This window comes from Geotrypetes seraphini, chromosome 13 (genome assembly GCF_902459505.1).
Source record: "Geotrypetes seraphini chromosome 13, aGeoSer1.1, whole genome shotgun sequence".
In the NCBI taxonomy this organism is placed as follows: Eukaryota; Metazoa; Chordata; class Amphibia; order Gymnophiona; family Dermophiidae; genus Geotrypetes; species Geotrypetes seraphini.
This window is the reverse complement of record NC_047096.1, coordinates 21,114,346-21,134,799: the sequence shown is the minus strand read 5'-3', so window position 1 is coordinate 21,134,799 and position 20,454 is coordinate 21,114,346. Positions and strand designations below refer to the sequence as shown.

General features: G+C 42.2%; 1 protein-coding gene across 4 annotated transcripts in view; it reads left to right on the top strand.

Moving 5' to 3' along the window:
* The window catches only part of MCAM (melanoma cell adhesion molecule), a 98,306-nt gene that overhangs the window by 64,064 nt on the left and 13,788 nt on the right, over positions 1–20,454 (top strand). For all 4 annotated transcript variants that reach the window (XM_033917853.1, XM_033917854.1, XM_033917852.1 and 1 more), the window contains exons 4-11: positions 4,304–4,374; positions 6,669–6,756; positions 7,209–7,388; positions 10,219–10,346; positions 14,003–14,168; positions 14,930–15,045; positions 17,022–17,163; positions 17,595–17,719. In XM_033917853.1, coding sequence (XP_033773744.1) covers positions 4,304–4,374; positions 6,669–6,756; positions 7,209–7,388; positions 10,219–10,346; positions 14,003–14,168; positions 14,930–15,045; positions 17,022–17,163; positions 17,595–17,719 — 1,016 coding nt within the window. The remainder of the gene's footprint in view (positions 1–4,303; positions 4,375–6,668; positions 6,757–7,208; positions 7,389–10,218; positions 10,347–14,002; positions 14,169–14,929; positions 15,046–17,021; positions 17,164–17,594; positions 17,720–20,454) is intronic.

The window sequence follows — 20,454 nt, the reverse complement described above, 5'->3', positions numbered from 1 at the left end:
TTTGTGAACTGTTCTGCGCATGTGTCGGTCGCTTTCTCCAACGACTGATCACATGGCATTTCCACAGACCTTATTTGCATGCAAAGTTTTTGGAGCATCGCTCGTTGCTTAGAAATTGGGAAATTTGCCAGCACTGCAGCAGCTGACAGGATTTTAACAGGGACTTTAGCGCATCGGGGCCTTAGGATGCGTGGAAAGCTGATTCTGGTGCAGAATGAGTGTATAGTCAATCACCCTTTGTATTCGGTTGTGGGGCAGTGGCTCTTTGCAACAGTGTGAAGATTGACCATATATGCAGATGTTCTCGTTTGGGATGAAGACTGTATCTTTGTCTCCTCATTGCTGCCTGAAGTCTTTATGTTACATTACATTAGTGATTTCTATTCCGCCATTACCTTGCGGTTCAAGGCGGATTACATAAGGAGTTATTTGGACTTTTAATTTTAATTTAATTTATTTAATTTAATTCTTATATGCCGCTAATAACCGTGAGGTTTCTAAGCGGTTTACAAAAATAATGCATTAAAAGATACAATAGATAAAAATAAATAAGATAGGTACTTGGAAATTCCCTAACTGTCCCAAAGGCTCACAATGTAACTAAAGTACCTGAAGAAACAATTTATGAAAAGTAAAGATAAAAATATAAAGACAGAGGTAGAGATAGAGATAGAAATGAATATTCCAACAAGTAATGAATAAATAAGTTAAAGATAGAATTAAAATAATAATTAAAGTAACTAAAAATAGAGATTAAAATAAGTATAGAGCTGAGGATGTCCAGAGACATATTAGCGTTCTCGGCTGCGTGGCGGTTCCCATTGCGATTGGGCAACCCCGATGCCACCATATAAGCGTCGCCGATGGTCTCTACCTTATAGACATCGTGGGAGCCGATGATGGCATCAAAAAGCGTGTACAGGTCATTGAGAAGGTCGACGACCTCAATGGGCTCACTCATGGCCAAGATGGTGGTGAAACCCACGATGTCACTGAAATAGATCGTCACCTAGTCAAAGTACTCTGGCTCTACCGGAGTTCCCATCTTCAGGGATTCTGCTACTGATCTATGCAGGAGTCAGGACAAGCCAGGCGAGACGCTTTCGATTGCAGACCAAATCGGATTTCTCCACGGTGCGACCCGAGCCGAAAATGCTTCGGATTTCTTTCCAGGGAATGCCGACTCCAGCTGCACCAGCAACCCATCCCCCTTTTAGGAATACATAAGGAGTTATCTGGACATTTCCCGTGCAGGATATTTGTATATGTACAGTATCTTATTACTGATGACAGAATGGCCAGATTTATGTTTCAGGTCTCCCCTGTCCCTCACTCCCATTTCCAGTTTGCAGTGATTTTGAGATTGAGGCTAGGGTGCAAATAGAATTACTATTTTTTTTTTTTTTTTAAAGTTGGTAAAAAAAAAAAAAATACAAATGTTTCCCCTGTGCTATAAGGTTCTTTGCTTGGTGAGTAGCCCAGTCTGACTTCTGTGCTGGCTTTTGTTGTTCATTAAGAACTGTAGTAGTCTTGTTTTTGAGAACATTTACAGAGCAGTTTCTTAGTTTTGCCATTCATTAGGAATTAGTGCTAGAAAAGTCCCAGAACGGGCACCAGGTCACTTGGGTACCTAAAATGTAGTGCCACGTGCCTGCAACATCTACCGTAGAATATGGAAGGGCTGCTGCTGTTCCTATGGTAATAGCAGAGCCATGACTGCACAGAGAAACCGCTGTGGCCAGGACTCATGGACATGGAGAGATGGACATGGAGAGATGCCAGTTCAATTGGATTTGGAGAAATGGCTGAAGAGACCAATGGCACTGCAAAAAAAAAATCTTGATATTGATCTCGCAACAATAAGTGCTCTTATTTTTAATAGGCATGGGCAAAATCTTTTTTTTAGATATTCAGCAACACTATCTGGAAAGCACTCAGGGTAGTTATCCAGTAACAATGCTGGAAATTACCACTATCCGGATAACTTGTGCCTCCATCCTGGACAGTCCTGGCGCTATCCAAATAGTGCTAAGGTGATCTGATATTCGGTACACCGACAATTGCGCGCAAGATATTGCACGCCGGACATTTGCACATCAGCGCGCACTGGGACCTGACCACTGCACTAGAGAATAACACGGCGACAAAATTCATCACCGTTCCCATCCCCGCGGATAACTGCAAGGTTGTGTTGGTTTGTAGCGTCACAAGATTCGGAGCAACGGTTTGATTGTTGCGTTTTAGAGCATATTTATCCAATTGATACCCTAAGACTCCTGATGCAGGCCGGGTGGCCGAAACATGATCATGTCGAGTCATTGAGTTACTTTGGATGAATGAGTTATTTTGGATGAATAAAGACATTTGGATTTACCAGATGAGTTGAAAGACACTTTTTGTGCACCATTCTGATTGGACATTTCCACTTTTGCTCTTGCTTGTTTGATTTTTGTGGATTTGTTTCCCCTTTCATAACAAATATTTTTTATGATATACTAAAAATTATCCCTCCCTACCCTGACTATTGGCCATTAAGAACACTGGATGTCATTTCTTTAGTGATGTATAAAAAGGGAGGAGTCAGGTAGTCGGCGTCTGTGAAATGTTAAGAAACAGAGAAAACAGGTACCGTTCGGACTAGTGCCGTGAAATCGCGAAACAGGTATTTATATATAGTAAGTGGGAAAAAGGATGTAACTATTGTTCTAATTTTTGGTAGAGACTGCAAGTGAAAGTCAATTGAAGCCAACACAGCTAACAGGGTTCTCTGAAGCAGCGAAATGCGAAACCTGCCAGGACCCTGAGCCTGAATGAAGGCGTAATAAATATTCACTTTAAACATCCACCAAAAAGCTAAGTGCAATAGTGAAGTTAATTTGTATTGATTACGCTTGAAAACTGCAATGATTGGGAAAGGAGCATTTGCTCTCTCAACTGTCTCACTCATAAAAGGATTTCTGAGCACAGAAGAAAAACTCACTAAGTTTTGCATGAGAACCAGACATAGGGAATGCCATTGCTTACTCTGGAATTGGTAGCACGGAATGTTGCTGCTATTTGGGGCTCCAGAATCTTGCTTACTCTTTGAGATTCTGGAATGTTGCTACTATTTGGGTTTCTGCCAGGTACTTGTGACCTGGATTACTGGGCTAGATGGACGATTGATCTGAGTTAGTATAGCTATTCTTATGTTCTTATGACCGATGACATGAAAAATTAGCCTTTTTTTAATAACATTTTGGATTCAATACTTTAGTCACCTTTCCCCAGAGATGGTTATATATATAAATAGATAGATAGTGATTTTTTTTTTTAAATCAATATGTATAATTTCTGGTTTCTATGTTGTACCTGCTACCAAACAGGAGCAAAGCCCATGAGTAGCCTCGATGTACAAACAGGGGCACTTTTCCAAGAGAAACATTTTTCCCCCAAATGGGCTTGAATTAGAGAATGACACGGTGACAAAATTCATCACCGTTCCCGTCCCCGCGGATAATTCCATGTCATTTTCTAGTGTCTATTTCAACCTCGGTCCTTCTACACCAGCATTCTTCAAAGCAAAGCTTGCGGGTCAGTGGTTGTGGCCATTCATACTCTGATTCTTATGTGAGCCAAGGATAATGAAGCCATTGTGACATCACTGATGTGATTGGCTCTTAGGCACTGGTGGAATGAGGCATTATGACATCACAATATCTGCTCTGGATACCAGAGACTGTCATTCTGTAGTGTCTGTTTCAACCTCAGTCCTTCTACCCCAGCATTCTTCAAAGCAAAGCTTGTGGGTCAGTGGTTGTGGCCATTCATACTCTGATTCTTCCCTCTCTCCTTAAAGAGAGGTTATCCGCGGGGACGGGAACGGTGATGAATTTTGTCACCATGTCATTCTCTACTTGAAATTATATCTGAAGACCTACAAGCTGAATGGGACAAGTGAAAGTTGTGCCATGTACATTGCATGCTGCCTTTGGGAACTTTGCATGTACAGTATGTGTATTAATATGCATTGCTTGTTTATACTGTAGATGTATTTCATTAACATGTGTCTTGTGACAGGTCAGCCTAATGAGAGTGTGCTTTGAGTGTTCTGGGTTTGCAACTAAGAGGTTTTGAGTTCAGATCCCAAGCTCCCATCTGGAAAAGGAGGTGGGGCGTTGCAGAGTACCTGGCGAGTGTATTTATATGACCATTTTCTCTTGACCTATGTAGACACATTTCTTGTATCTTTGTGTGTGTGTAGAGCAAAATGTTGCATGCGCAAGTCACATGACCTTTTCATGGGCTAGTGTTCTTTTTCCAGAATCTCCAGACCCACCTGATATTACGGTGAATGAGGTTGGAATTCTTGTGACAGATGAAGAGACTCCTAAGGTAATATATACATATATAAAAAATTAGTAAATAAAAAGTTGTAAAGTAAAAAAAAAAGTAGCAAAAGCAGATGCTTGAGTGAGTAGAGGAGAAGTATGGGAATCCTTTAAACCAGGGGTAGGGGACTCCGGTCCTCGAGAGCCGTATTCCAGTCGGGTTTTCAGGATTTCTCCAATGAATATGCATTGAAAGCAGTGCATGCAAATAGATCTCATGCATATTCGTTGGGGAAATCCTGAAAACCCGACTGGAATACGGCTCTCGAGGACCGGAGTTCCCTACCCCTGCTTTAAACTTTTGGCAGTCGCAGGGAATCCCTTATGCACCTGGAGAGACATGGGGTTTCCTCTTGCTGCTGAAAAAAGACAAGACTCGGGAATCTTTTACGCTGTTGAGAATATAAGGTAGCTGGGAGATAAGCAGCAGCATACCTTACAGTCCATTGATTGATAGGAAGTAGGGAAGGTTAAGGTCCAGTGGTTGATGGGAGGCATAATAACTCATGCTAGAGGGAGGGAGTGAATGAAGGGCAGCTTGGTTGGCATGAACCCTCACTTGCTCTTCAGGAACCTATAGGCTCTTGCCATGGTAAGCCAGCTGCTTGCAGAAAGCAGGGGGAGACCAGTGCCTGCAGAGGTCTGATAATTCTTGCCACTCTCACCCCACACCAGTGCACTGTCCTCCAGCGGCTCTTCTTGCTTACTGTGTCAGAATCACATGGGGCTTTGTTTGGGGGTTTAAAAATATATGTTACAATGAAGGGTCCCAATGCACTTCTTTGCCTAGATCACCAAAGGGTTAATTCTGCCTTGGCTGGGGTTAGATCAGGACACCTACTGATGTAGGCACCTAACTTAATTTTTTTAAATTGATTAATTGGCGCCGATAATCGAAAGCACCATTAAAAATCGATTTAAAAAAATTAATTAGCTGGTAGGCGCCTTCCATCTCATGGTAGACATCTACACCGAGGCACCTACCCAAAAAGTAGGCATAGTTAGGGGGTGGAGTTTGGGCATGGATTAAGTTAGGCACCAGTATTCTAGGCCATGAAAACCTTGGCTTAATATACCAGCGCCTACGTTGCAGACACATACTGGCATCTAAGCAACAGTCCTATATTGCGCCAAATAACCATAGCGTTAGTGACCCTCGAAGTAAGCCTTTGGCTACCAGCGACCCCATCCCTCAATGTTTTTCCCTTATTCGTTCTTTTTCTTCAAAGAGACTGTAGTTCTGCCCTTCTTACCCTTATCTCTAGTCAGTGATGTCCAGCGTCCATCTATTATAATAATAGCTTTATTTATATCCCGTCAGACCTTTTCAGTTCAAGACGGTGTACAACAAAAGGTGCTGTAAGGACAGCAAGGTAACATCAGTTAGAGTTGGGGAGGGGTAGATAGACAGTTATGAGACAGGGCGAACGTGTGAGGCAAAGTAGGTGTAACGCAGCCCGTTCGACAGAAAACTTCACTGGTTACCAATTGAGGCAAGGGTCATCTTCAAGTTCGCCTGCCTATGCTTCAAAACCATAACTGGCTCATCCCCGATCTACCTTTCGCACCATTTTATATTTCCAGGCACCTCCCGCACACGTAATACCTATCTGTTTGCCTTCCCCTCCCTGTAGGGCTGTGTCTACAAGAGATTCCTTGATAGAACATTGTCATTCCAAGCTGGCAAATGGAATAAATGGCTAACCACCCTCATTTCAAATACGCCCTCCTACCAAGCCTTCAGGAAATCAATCAAAACCTATCTCTTTGACAAATTTCTCTGACTCCTCCCTGCCTTGTTGTATCTCTGATATACTTAATGCATAACCGACCTATTTCCAGCCATACCTAACTATTTTCGACTCACTAATGGAATCGAATCACCCCACCAATGTAATTGACATTATTCTCTGTAACTTCGCTGTATATGTACAGTCTCTTCCTCTGTAAACTGCTCTGAACTGCTTCTGACATTGCGGTATACAAAATAAAGTTGTTATTATTATTACATTGCTTTGAAATTTAAGCGTTTTATCCCATTTTAAATAAAACTCGGAAACTAGCTCGGTTTAAGTGAGATTCTAGAAATGGCGCCTAACCTTGAATGACATGCGTGCGGTAGGTGCTGGTTTTCTAGGCGCAGTTCATAGAAGCAGGCCCTATGGGGATGCTAGGAAGTGAAACACCTTCAGCTTGAAAGATGGTAGGAAGCAGGATTCCCCCTCAGAGGCAAGAACTGTGTTATATGAGGGCAATTTAAATGTCTAAGAAACTGTATCGTCACATTGCTTTTTTCAGATTGCCAGATGCGAGACTAAGAATGGACACCCTGTTCCAAATATCACCTGGTATAAGAACAAGTACCCCCTGCACCAGGGCAACAAAGGTATGTATCTTGGTGACTTCTATAGGGTCAACATCACCCTCTTTATTTTCTACTGGTTATGCCGCTCTCTATGTAGCCAAGTTCCTTCTGGTCTTGGTCACAGCCTTGTCACATTGGGGTGAAAGGGTCTGGGGATCTCAAGGTGGCAAAACAGTGTCTCTCTTCTCCTCTCACACACAGCTCTTTTAGAGTTTTGCACCCCAAATACATCACCCTACATTTTTATTTGACATTAAACTTAAACTGCCAGGCATTAGCCTACGCTTCGAACTTTTTTAGATCACTTCTCGTGCATTCCACTCCCGAAGTTACTCAGACAGATTTTTTTTTCAAATATCAACCGTTTTGCTTTTTGTGATAGTTACGTAATCTGCTTTGAAATGATTTGCTATTGAGATGGGTGAGCAGCGACTTCTTATGCTAAATTGTAAACCGTTTGCTCATTCTGCCAGAGGTTAACATTGCAACGACCGTGATCAAGGAGTCTAGTGGGCTGTACACGGTGAGCAGCACTCTGCACTCTCGACTGAGCAAGGACGATAAAGACGCTTTCTTCTACTGTGAGGTGAATTATCGACTGCCTGGCAAGGACCTCATGATGGAGTCAGAAAGAGTCAATGTCACAATCTTTTGTAAGTAGGGATGCAATCTGGGAGAGGGAGAGCAAGGGCGCGAGATATTTGCATGTACTCACTGTGGGGGTCTTTTACTAAGGCGTGCTAGCCAATTTCGCACACGCTAAATGCTAACGCGTCCATATAATGGGCATGTTAGAATTTAGCGCGTGCCTTAGGAAAAGACCCCCTGAGAGCAACTGCTGCAGCATGAGATGGTCTTACGTAAATCTTAATTCTTATGCAACATTTAGGTGATCTTTTAAATGCACGTATTCCAAACATTTTTATTATGAACCCGTGTTGACTGATTACTTTTATTGTTATTTATGCTAATTGGCACTTAAAGATAATTTAATGGCCTTGCAGCATTTTTATTGATGTTTGTTGAATTGATGACACTAACAAGTTCAAAGTTTTATAGATTGTTCAGGACTGTTTAAAAAATTAGACGGGTGGGTAGGTTAAAATGCTTGCTTATAGATGTTTGAAAGAGGAATGTGCTTTTATTGTTTTATTAGATGTTCAATTGATTATTTGCACTGTTCTTATTCATAAAATCAATAAAGTTTAATTTAAAAAAAAAAAGTATCTATAATAAACTATAGCAAAAATAAATAAATAAATAAATAAAACTTCCAAATTAACATAGTAGATAAAGATCCGAATGGTCTATCTAGTCTGCCCAACAATCACGCTCATTGTCAATTCAAGATCAAACTAACAATGAATGTGATATAAAATACTTGATCCTTCTGGGACGTAGATTGTAGAAGTCCGCCCAGCACTGTTCTTAGGTTCCAACGACTGGAGTTGTGTTCAATGCCTCCCTCCAGCCTATCCGAATCCTTCTTGTCATTTGCAGGACACAGACTATAAAAGTCAACCCGGCATTGTTCTCACATTCCAACCAGTGGCATAGTAAAGGGGTGGGTCAACTCCCGGGCGCCATTTCTAAGGGTGCGGCATCCTTCCTGCTCTCTACCCCCAACCCCCGCTCCCTTCCTTGCCATGCGCAAGCGCCCCTTGCCTTCCCCCGTACCTTTTTTACTTTTCCGGTGTGAGGTTGCTGCCCGCATCGGCATCGGCGCTCTCTCTGACATCACTTCCGGGACCCACGCCTAGGAAGTGACATCAGAGGGTGAGCCGACACTGACATGGGCATGCCGCTCATGCTGGAGAAGTTAAAAGGGAAAGGAGCGCACCCACAGTGGGAAAGAGGGTGGGGGAAGGGCACCACCGCCCCAGGCGTCGGTCACCCTTGGCCATGCCACTGATTTCAACTACTGAAGTTGCTGTCAAACTCCTCTTCAGGGTTGACTGCTGCCAGCTGAATATTGGCCACATGGGACTGATTCTGTAAGCAGCGCCTGCTGCGTGTCAATTACGGACAGGCGCCACTTATAGAATCTCAGCTATCAAGAACCCTAGGTGCCAGAAATGTAGGCCAGGGTTTTACAGGTGCCTTGCATAATAGCGGCCAGCAGTGCCTAATGATGCCGAAGTCTGGTGCTGCCCATAAACATTCCCACTTTCAGGCTTTGGCATCATTAGGTCCGTGGTGGACCCAGACGCTGATCCTGGAGGTTGCCTAGTGACACCTAAACAAGTGTTTAATTGGTTTTTAAAGATGCGACCAATTCACTGGTGGGGCGCGATCTTGGCGACTTCTTTTAGAATCCGACCCCAATTTTAATTCTCAAGGAAGAGAATTCATGTTTAGGCACTGCTGCGAACAACATTCATTCGGACAGCTAAGACAAAAGGGAGTTAAAGTTTATTGAAATTAGCAGGAATAGTTGAGTGAGATCTTGGTTGAAGGACTAGGAAGGATGAGAGAGAATTTGGACTCAACCTGTGAACAACTTTGAATGAAAAAACAATTTAAACTCTTATCCTTGCAAATTCTGGGAGCCAGTGAAGCGATTTTAACAATGGTGACTCTTCCAAATTTGCTTTTAGATAGAATTATTTTTGCTGCAGTATTCTGTAGCAATTGAAACCTAGATAAAGTCCTTTTTTTAGAGGCCTGAATAAAGAATATTACAATAGTGAACATAATGGCATTGACTATTTCTGAAACTAAATTAAAACTAAACTAAGCCTGAAGTTTATATACCGCATCATCTCCAAAAAGATAGGGTTTACAGGTAATTCAATAAATGAGGGAAGGACATAATAAGAAATTAGAGGTTATGGAGAGGATAGCTAGCTTTACATTTTAAATAGATAGCTTTACGTTTTGGAGAAAAGCCAGGTTTTCAGATGTTTTTGGAATAATTGGAATGAGCCTAGGTTCCGCAGCGGGGCAGGGAGGTTATTCCAAAGCTCAGTGAATTTGAAGAAAAGGGATTTCCCTAATTTATCTGCATGCATGACACCTTTTAACCTTAAATATCTTTTAATGAAAGATAGTCATGAATCCACAGTAGTAGAACAGATGGAAAAAAATGTGGAGACTCTATCTCAATAGAAGAATCAATAAATATTCCCAAACTCATTGTATGTATTTAACAAAAAGTTCTTTATTTAGTAGGCATTTCTAAAGGCATAAAACAATATCAATGCTATGCTTTGTATTACTATAGATATTGTAATCTATTAGGTTTTATTTTCAGCTAAGTGTTGTATTGGGATGTCTTATTCGTTTTTATTTTTAACTTAATTTTTGTGATTTATTTATTGCATAATTTGAACTGTATTTTTTTAATTGTTTTTTTTAGAATTGTTATCAGCTTTGAATGTAGCGGCCTATAAATATTTGTATTGACATGGGTAAACTAGTCTTAAGACAGTCTGCCTAATGCTTTGCTTTGCTTTGGTGAACTCTTGTGACTTTTTTCTTCAGACCCAATGGAGAATGTGTCTTTGATTGTGGAATCTCCCAGTAGACCAGTGACAGAAGGAGACAACGTGGGACTGAGGTGTAAAGGAGATGGAAACCCGGCACCTGAATATACCTTCTACAGAGTATGGGTGAGCTTGGCGAGCAGCCATTACTGAGGCACCCAGAATGCAATGCATGTGTACACAGGGAAATCCTTTCTCTTACGCTCTCTCTGGCACACAGGCACACATTCACACGCCTCTTGTGTGCTTAGATGTCTATAATACTCAGCCCAAAACGAGGGTAGGGAAGCTGCCCAATAAAGTATTGCACGAGAAATCAAAATAAGTCAATATGAAAAGGAAAAAAAGATCTCTACATATATATTCACATGTTTTGAATATCATGAATATAAGATGGTTCATATACACTCAGAATTGGGTAATTTGACCAAGAGCCGAAGCTCCTAGTACCAAACCTACCATCCAATCACTGTCTAAGGAATAGTGACAAACAAAGAATTACTGATTGGGTGGTAGGTTTGGTACTAGGAGCTTCGGCTCTTGGTCAAATTACACAATTCTGAGTATATGTGAACTAGAGAATGACACGGTGACAAAATTCATCACCGTTCCCATCCCCGCGGATAACCGCGGGAAACCATCTTCATGTCATTCTTTAAAGAGAGAGGGAAGAATCAGAGTATGAATGGCCACAACCACTGACCCGCAAGCTTTGCTTTGAAGAATGCTGGTGTAGAAGGACTGAGGTTGAAACAGACACTACAGAATGACAGTCTCTGGTATCCAGAGCAGATATTGTGATGTCATAATGCCTCATTCCACCAGTGCCTAAGAGCCAATCACATCAGTGATGTCACAATGGCTTCATTATCCTTGGCTCACATAAGAATCAGAGTATGAATGGCCACAACCACTGACCCGCAAGCTTTGTTTTGAAGAATGCTGGTGTGGAAGGACTGAGGTTGAAATAGACACTAGAAAATGACATGGGATTATTTCCCGCGGTTATCCGTGGGGACGGGAACGGTGATTAATTTTGTCACCGTGTCATTCTCTACTGTGAACCATCTTATATTCATGATATTTGAAACGTGAATATATATGTAGAGATCTTTTTTCCTTTTCATATAATACTCAGCACTCACCAAATATACTTGCAACAGGTAGTAATTTTTATATTTAAGTAATAACAGTCCTCAGTGGCGACTCATTTCACTGGTCCATTTCAATGCTTTTATAGGCAACCAAACGCCTTAAACTTGAACGTTCAATATTAAAAACTAGTACTTATCTCAAATGAAATATTGAATCTTTGCCTACAGAATAAAAAGATGTTCAAGTTTAAGGCGTTTGGTTGCCTATAGAAGAATTTAAAATGGACCAGTGAAGATGCAAAGATGATGAGCTTGCGTGAAACGAGTCGCTACTGAGGTGCGTTATTACTTAAATATGAAAATGACCATACGCTATGGGTATTATCAGTTTGATTAGTGCTAGGTGTTCACAGTGGCTTAGCAAAGGAGGTTGGCACCTGGGACGGTGGCATACGGCATCACTGCACCGTGCGCCCTCCACTCTTTCCCGCTCCCAACTCTTCCCTGCCACTTGAGCGCCCCTGCGAAATGTTCGTCGACGCAGCAGTATCTTCCACCAGGTGCTCACACTGGCATCGGCTTCCTTCTGACATCACGTCCTGGTCCCGTAACCACCTCCCCTTTACTAAGCTACTGGGTGTTCATAACAATTGTCACTAGGCCCTCACCCCATATACAAGTTTGATATTGACTCTAAATAGATTTATAGATGTCTAGAATACTAGGACTTATGCACAAGCATGCAATTATCTGCAAAAAGTGCCAGCAGGGCACCTAAGCCCTATTCTTTGATGGTGTACCTAACGTACATAGTTCATGAATGTAACGAAGCGTACAAGTGGGTGGGGTTCCCAGTTACACATGTAACTTACAGACTGTTGTAAGTTACGTGCATTCATATGCTGCCTTCAGGTTCCTACACTTATGTCAGCTCTGAGGTGTGTAACTCTGGGCATGTAAATATTGGATGCCTCAGCTCCAAGTTGCACTAGTATTTGGTAACAGAATCTAGGTGCCCAGGTTCTGTTGTAAAATGGGCTCCAATCGTGTGTCCTCGGGACACCTAAATAGAAGCACCCAGTTGTAGAATTGCCCCCATAATGTGCATATGTACATTTTCTAAGGTGGTTCTCATTGTTTGTGTTCCCTTCAGTACGAGGATGTCTTTACATGAAATTTTTGCATCGAACAATTGCATATCAGGCTGCTAGTTGGGATTTGGAGCTGTGTATTTTGTTTGCTTCTTCGATTTATTTAAAAATTTATATACCACATACAACTATACGGTTTCCATATCACATACATAAAGGGGTCCTTTTATCAAACTGCGGTAGGGGTTTAATGCGCGTTAAACCGCCTGTTGCGCTAGCCGCTAATGCCTGCATTGAGCAGGCGTTAATTTTTTAGCCGGACGCGGGGGTTAGCGTGTGATGAAATGTCCGACACGCTAACCCTGCTAGCGCGGCTTGATAAAAGGACCCCAAAATCTTTCCCTACAATTATCACATATAACATAGACGTTTCTAAACAACATCATTAATCGTCCCAGTTATAAACAGGGATAAAGCGCAAATTCAATCAATTCAGAAATACAAGTAAGCTTTAAATCATACATTGCTGTCAAAAAAAATCTAAAAGGCGATTATCAACTGAAATGTACCTTAGCATAAGAAGGCATTGGCACACTAAATGGTGAGACCTTGGCTAGGACCACGGCGGAACGTGATTTAGGGATGATCATTAGTGATGACATGAAGGCAGCCAATCAAGTAGAGAAGGCTTCCTCCAAGGCAAGGCAAATGATGGGTTGTATCCGTAGGGGTTTTGTCAGCAGGAGACCTGAAGTGATAATGCCGCTGTACAGATCCATGGTGAGACCTCATTTGAAGTATTGTGTTCAGTTCTGGAGACCACACTACCGGAAAGATGTGCTGCAAATTGAGTCGGTTCAGCGAATGGCCACCAGGATGGTCTCGGGGCTCAGGGATCTCACGTATGAAGAAAAGCTAAATAAATTGCAGCTGTACTCACTTGAGGAACGAAGAGAGAGGGGGGACATGATTGAGACGTTCAGGTATGTTACGGGCCGTATCGAGGTGGAAGATGATATCTTCTGTCCTATAGGTCCCTCGACCACAAGAGGGCATCTGCTGAAAATCAGGGGAGGGAAGTTTCATGGTGATTCCAGAAAATACTGTACTTCTTCACAGAAAGGGTGGTTGATCATTGGAACAGTCTACCTCTGAAGGTGATTGAAGCCAGCAGCGTGTCAGATTTTAATAGAAAATGGGATATTCACGTGGGATCTCTAAGGGAGTAAAGTCAGGGGGGTGGGTCATTGGAGTGGGCAGACTTGATGGGCTATGGCCCTTTTCTGCCATCGTATTCTATGTTTCTATGTTTCTATAATTGAGTTTTCAGCATTTTCTTAAAATTCATCCTCCCCATACAAAACCACAGGATACCAGGCAAAACAATCCATGGTTCTACGCCAGCCACAGATATCATGCATTATCGAAAACTATTAAAGATGGCTCTTTTTGTAAAATTCTTAGGAAAGTAAGGAAGATGATATCTCTCTTGTATTTCACTGTGATGTACATTCTCTTAATTACAGAAGGTATTGCGGTCTATAAATGTATTTTAATGAAAAGTGATAATGTGCATTGACATTTTGGCCATTTGTAGGAATCTGAGGACAGAAAGGAAATGGAGGAGGAGATAAAAGAGGCCAGAGATGGGCTGCTGATGTTTGAGAGTGTGAGAAGAAATGCCAGTGGTCACTACCGCTGCCGGGCACTGGACCTCAACTTCGTTGTGTCCCTGCAGGCCGATACCATGCTTTCTGTGAATTGTGAGTAAATCCCAAAATATGAAAGCGAGCTGAGGATTTGGCATTAAATTCCAAGGAAGTATGATGGTTCTTCAAAAGGTTTCCACACGTTCATATTTTCGTGGGAAATGGTTGGGGCGGGAGAGGTGGTAAGAGGGTGTGTTAGCAGGATGCTGGGAAAAATGTATTGCAAAACAGGGTGATTATGTGGAACAGTGATGTAATTTGCTTTTGAGATATGTAGTAAATAGTGTTTAGAAAAAATAAAATAAAAGTGCGGAAACTTTTTGAAGATCCCTCATAAGAAGCAGACAGCTTTATATGTGGGGAGGAGCAGCTGTAGAGACTTGACCTTATATCCAAGGAGGAAAGGCTGCTGAACATGGTGTTATATCTAGGGTGGAGGGGACTGAAGACCCAGCGTTATGTTTGGGGAACAGGGGTTACAGAGATTCATCCTTACATTACATTAGTGATTTCTATTCCGCCATTACCTTGCGGTTCAAGGCGGTTTACATAAGAGGTTATCTGGACATTTCCAGAGGTGTTACAGAGGAGAGCGGGTTGCTTCAGGGGATTGAGATGCTTCCTGCGGTGTTAGTTTGTCGTCAAAGATTTCTTGAATAGCTGGGTTTTTATTTCTTTTCTGAAAGTTTTGTAGTCTGGGGTCATGATCGGTAAATTGGAGAGTTGGTGGTCTAGTTTTGCTGCCTGTGTGGCTAGTAGGCCATCTGGAGCAGAGAGGGAGTTAGAGTCTAAACTTGATATCCTGTATCTTCTAGATCTGGATCCCATTCAAATGTCACGTGAGAGCCCTGTGGAATTGAATTTTGGGGACAATACCACTATTGTCTGCAGCACGATGGGTTCCCAGCCTTCAGCCATCCAGTGGCAATGGGTAAAGACTGTGGCAATAATCCAGCTTCTCCTTTCCTTCAAGTGATCCAGAGGTCAGGGTTACCAGCAGTTCACCCCTAAAAGAATTCCCAGAGCAGGACATTTCTTGCCTACTAACACAAGGTCACCGACACAGTTCCTGTTCATAAATCTGTGGTCTCGGACAGTGGCGATGGTGCCCCTCCCCTTCCCCGATCCCGCCTGTCGTGCGTGCCCCCCTTTCCCTTCCCTCGTCCCTCTAGTTGAAGTCGTTGCTCGCGGCGGTCAACAACGTGCTCCTCGCGACCCTGTCGACTCTCCCTCTCATGTCACTTCCTATGCGCGGCACCTTGACGTGACAGCGGGAGAGCCGACGGGGGTCACGAAGAGCACGTTGTTGACCGCCGCGAACAACGTCAACTAGAGGTTATGGGGGAAGGGAAGGGGGACACGCACGTGGAGGGGAGGAATGGGAAGAAGCGGGGGTACGGAGAGGAGGATGGGTGCCGGCGCCCCCACCAACTTGGCGCCCAGGGTGGCCCCCCCTTCGCCCCCCTCTTACTACGCCAAAGTTTGAATATGAGGAAGCCTCTGAGGGCCACCAAAAGATTTATTTTTTTTTAAACTTTATTAATTTTCCATTCAAAAACAATGCATGAAAATATACATCTACATATAATTAACTTCAAAATTGCATTTACATCAATCATAGAAATACTTCAAAAACATTTCCCCCTCCCTCCCACCCCAATACAAGAACAAAAACAAAATGCATTATTTCAGACATATAGGGCTCCTTTTATCAAGGTGCGGTAGGGGTTTAACGCGTGGAATACCACGCATTAAACCGCCTGTCGCACTAGTCGCTAACGCCTCCATTGACGAGGCGTTAGTTTTTTGGCTTGCCGCAGGGGTTAGCGCATGATGAAATGTCCGACGCACTAACCCCGCTAGCGCACCTTGATAAAAGGAGCCCATAGTAAAAATCATATTGAACTTACTGATCAATGATTATATCAAAATATAATACCCCTCCACCCACCCAGCCCAACCTCCCTGGATGTGCAAATCAAATAAGAAATCAGGAGAATAATCCAGCTAATCGTCATTAACAAAATTTGTCAGTGGACTCCATGTTAATTTAAATAACTTATTATTACACAACATTTCTGGATTCATTTTCTCATATTTGTAGCATAAACATAAATAGTTCCACCAAAAGGAAAAATTAAGTCGATCCCAATTTTTCCACTTTTTGGTAACCATTTGCATGGCTATCCCAGTCATGATGGAAAATAATCTACTTTTATATTTGTCTAAAGGAGGTTTAGGTGACAACAATGTACCACAAATGACCACCTCATAACGGAATCGAAGACTCCAAAATCAAATTAATTTGTCCCATATTGATTTCCAAAAGATGAGTATCAAAGAACAACAGAACAACAAATGATCCAGTGTCCCTATTTCAAACTGGGTATTAAACATTAAAAATTAATGCTAATATTGATTTTATAACACTTCAGGGATATATTTGAAAAACTTGCCGTATTTTGGATTGTCAGCAATAGCAATTTCCATAAATGAGACACCTGAGTAACACAGTTAAGAGATTATCTGCAATTACTATATCAAGTGGGCAAGAGTGAAATTTAAGAATTTGCATGGTTTGAAGAGCATTTCAGCCACATTGGAGACCACTGTCCTAAAGGAGACCCAGAACAGGTCACCAATAAATGTTCCTCCGTAGTTTGAACACTTCATAACACCGCACGAGGGAGACTCATTTCCCAGTTCCTGGGGGAGGGGGTGGGGAAGTTGCAGGCCTCCTCTTGATGTGGCGTTGCATAGCCCAGGAAGGAAGCAATTATCCTTTCTGATAGCTGCTGAAGACCCCAAAGTATCCTGAATGAGGAAGAAGAGTATAATGAGTAAGGAAACTTACAGCCATCACTGCTGACCACTATGTTCTTCCCTATCTTTTCCCTCCAAATACAGGAGGAGCAAGTCATTGCAATTGGTCCTTTACTGAATCTCAGCAGTGTGGATTACAAGTCTGGTGGCCAATACAGCTGTGTGGTAACAATGCCAGGAGTTCCAGGATTGAATGCCAGCAAAGGGGTAACCGTTGTGGTGAAAGGTAAGGAGCCGGTGGGCACTGAAGATGCTTAGGGTAGCTGTAGAAGGCGATGGGTGCTGGGAGGTACCATATCTCTCTGATCTGTGGCCAAGTTAGGAGTCATAGCTATTTGGGGGGGGGGGGGTTATTTTGTTTTTTTTATTCATGACGTAGGTCCGGGGTCGTTGTGAAGTTAAGATAGCTTTTTTGTGCTTCTCCTTAAGTCAAGGGTCAAAGTTGTGACCTGCTCTGAGTTTCCTTTTATGAAGACAATAACAATTCAAGAAAGCCAGGAATAAGAGGGTCCCCTGGTTGTGGAAGAATATGGGGCAAATCCGAGATCAGCTAGGGTCTGGGGTGCTGGTAGCTGAAATGAAATTGTCCGCCATGTATCGTCTCTGTTTCATTGAGTCAGGGGCCAGCGTTGTGACCGGCTCTGTCTTTCCCCTCAGGGCAGCCTCTAGTCTCAGTGTCACGTCACTTGGTGCAAGTGGTGCAGAACGATGTCCTGAATGTGACATGTGAGGCCTTTGGATACCCAGCTCCTGAGATCACATGGAGTGTCAATGGTAGCGTGGTATGGCTCTCCCTTCCTAAATAATATACACCCATAAATGCTGTGCACAATATTCATGATATGGTATAGAGTTAGATATAGATTTATTTTCATTTATAATCTGACTTTATCCAAAGTGGAGCACAAAATAACATACACAATCATAAAACCAAATACTGTACAGCATAATACAAACACAGATTCAGTAGCCCAAACAGCTCAGAAAGCCTCTTCTTCCCAGGACTAACTCGGTTGCATATAATTGTTCAATGTATAGGCAGTCCCCCAGGTTAAGAATGAGTTCTGTTTTTAAAACTGTCCTTAAGTCAAATTTGTATGTAACTCGGATCATGTGTGAATCTATGTGTATTTGGCCTAGTTAATTTGAAAGAGCAGTGGGTAGGGATATCAGTTTTGCAGGGGAAAGGAGAATAGTGGAAAACTTTCTTTTTCCCTCCTAAAGTGTTGTCTTAGTATTCTTCCCACCTCATTGGGAAGCCTATTAGAGCATCACACAGGTGTCTTAAGTAACCTGGTGGATGGGCTAGTAAACCATAGAGAGGAAGACCCAGGCCCATAAGGCACTCTAACCAGAACAAACCCTACTCTACTGCCAAACCCTACTCTACTGCCATATAGGTACCACCTGCAGCCATAAGGGCTATTGGGGTGGTAGACAGGTAGGTATAGTAGGTTTTAGGGGAGATTAGGGGGTGGGGGCTCACCATAACTTATAAGGAGGTTATAGTGAGATGTACACATGGCACCCTTTATGTGAGGTTCACAGCAGTGCCACCTAGACATGCTCTGTTGGCATGTCTAGGTGGCCAGTCCATTACATTATTGGCCACTCTCAAGTCCAAATGCAGACCATTTGGACGTTTCCAACTTGGATGAATTTTTGGTCAAAAAACGGGTATAACATTGGACGTTTTGGCGGCCTAGTCGTCCAAATAGACGATTTTCAAAAATATATATTTTTTGGACGTCTAGTGGTTCAGCTTTTGAAAATGGCCGTTATTTTTGCTTCCGATTTTGAATGTTGTGTGGGAAATGTCCAAATTGTTCACGTTTTTTGGGGGTTTTTTTTTTAAAAAGACCGTCAATATCAAACACAACACATATCAAACACAACCAGAAATTTGTTTTCCAGTTCAAGCTCTGAGTGATCTGCAGTGTGGCAAAGCTGTTGGCCATGATAACATCGTGTCTGAAGTCCTGAGCCAGTTCTAGTAAAACATTATCATCTCTAAACTGCTTCTGAAGAATGAGTGTATAGCAAAAGTCGTTATAAATAAAGAGAGGATGGCGCACTGGGAAAAACCAAAAGACATATAAGCATGTACAAAAAGGAATATATACTGTGATCACTTGGAGATACCTGACATGCCAGGTTCCGGCTAAAAATTCATAAAAATATTCAATATAAATATGTATATTAGTTATAAAATATGTTCTGAATATTTTTTTCAGCTCCATGTTTATCATTTATTGGCATATAATAATAATAATAATAACTTTATTCTTCTATACTGCCACAATCTTGCGACTTCTAGGCGGTTTACAATCAAGAGTGCTGGAGATTCAGCAAAATACAATAAGTAAATATTCAGAGGAAATACAGAGATCAGAGACCTCAGGAGGCAATAGTATAGAAATACAATTTTCTGAGCGAAAATGTAATATGTACATTTTAGTAGGTAATGTCCGACAGGACCTGTTGGGGATAAATAGCAACGTAAAGTTACGATAAGATGAAGATAACAGATTATATTTATAACAGTGCTGTAAGTTCAGGTGGAATAGGGAGGGGGGAGGGAGAGGGAGAGCGGGTCAATTGTTTAGGTATTTCTGGAACAGGTATGTTTTTAGGCGTTTCCTGAATTCCCCGTATGTAGTGGGCGAAAGCAGTTGGTCTAGGTCTTTGCCTCATAGGACTGCTTGGTGAGAGAGAAGGTGTTCGTGGTGTTTTTTCATTTTGCAGCCTCTAAGTGGAGGGGAAATGAGTTTTGGGTGTGTGTTTCTCTTGAGTTTGTTATTAGAAAATGTGAAAAGGTCCGTTATATACTTGGGGGTCAGGCCGTATAGTACTTTGAACCAGAGGCAGGCAAATTTAAACCTTATTTGGGCTTCCGTTGGCAGCCAGTGCAGCTGCCGATAGTAGGGTGTCACGTGGTCGAATTTCTTCAGCCCAAAGATAAGTCTGACCGCAGCATTTTGCATTATTTGGAGACATCTTATATTCTTTTGTGAGATTGCTAGATAGGCGATGTTGCAGTAGTCAAGCTGACTCAGTATGAGGGATTGCACTAGGATTCTGAATGTTGATGTATCGAAGTATGATTTAATGGTTTTGAGTTTCCAGAGAGTAAGGAAACCTTTTCTGAATAGGGAATCCACTTGTTCCTTCATTGTTAGGCATTGGTCTAGAATAACACCTAGTATTTTCATGGTGGGCTGAATAGGGTAGTTGAGTTTATTGATGCATAGTGGGGTTTTATTGTCAAGCGGGTGAGGGGAGGCAACGAAGAATTTTGTTTTTTCTGGGTTGAGCTTGAGCTTGAAATCTGTCATCCATTGTTCCATCTCATTTATGGCATCGGATGCCTGGGGAATGGTTTCCGAGATGCAGTTGGCGAATGGGATGATGATCGTAAAGTCATCTGCGTAGCTGAATAGTTTTATTCCTAGTTGGGTTGTCAAACTGTCGTATCCAAATTAGTTTGCAAACTAATAAAAGAAATATAAACAGGAAA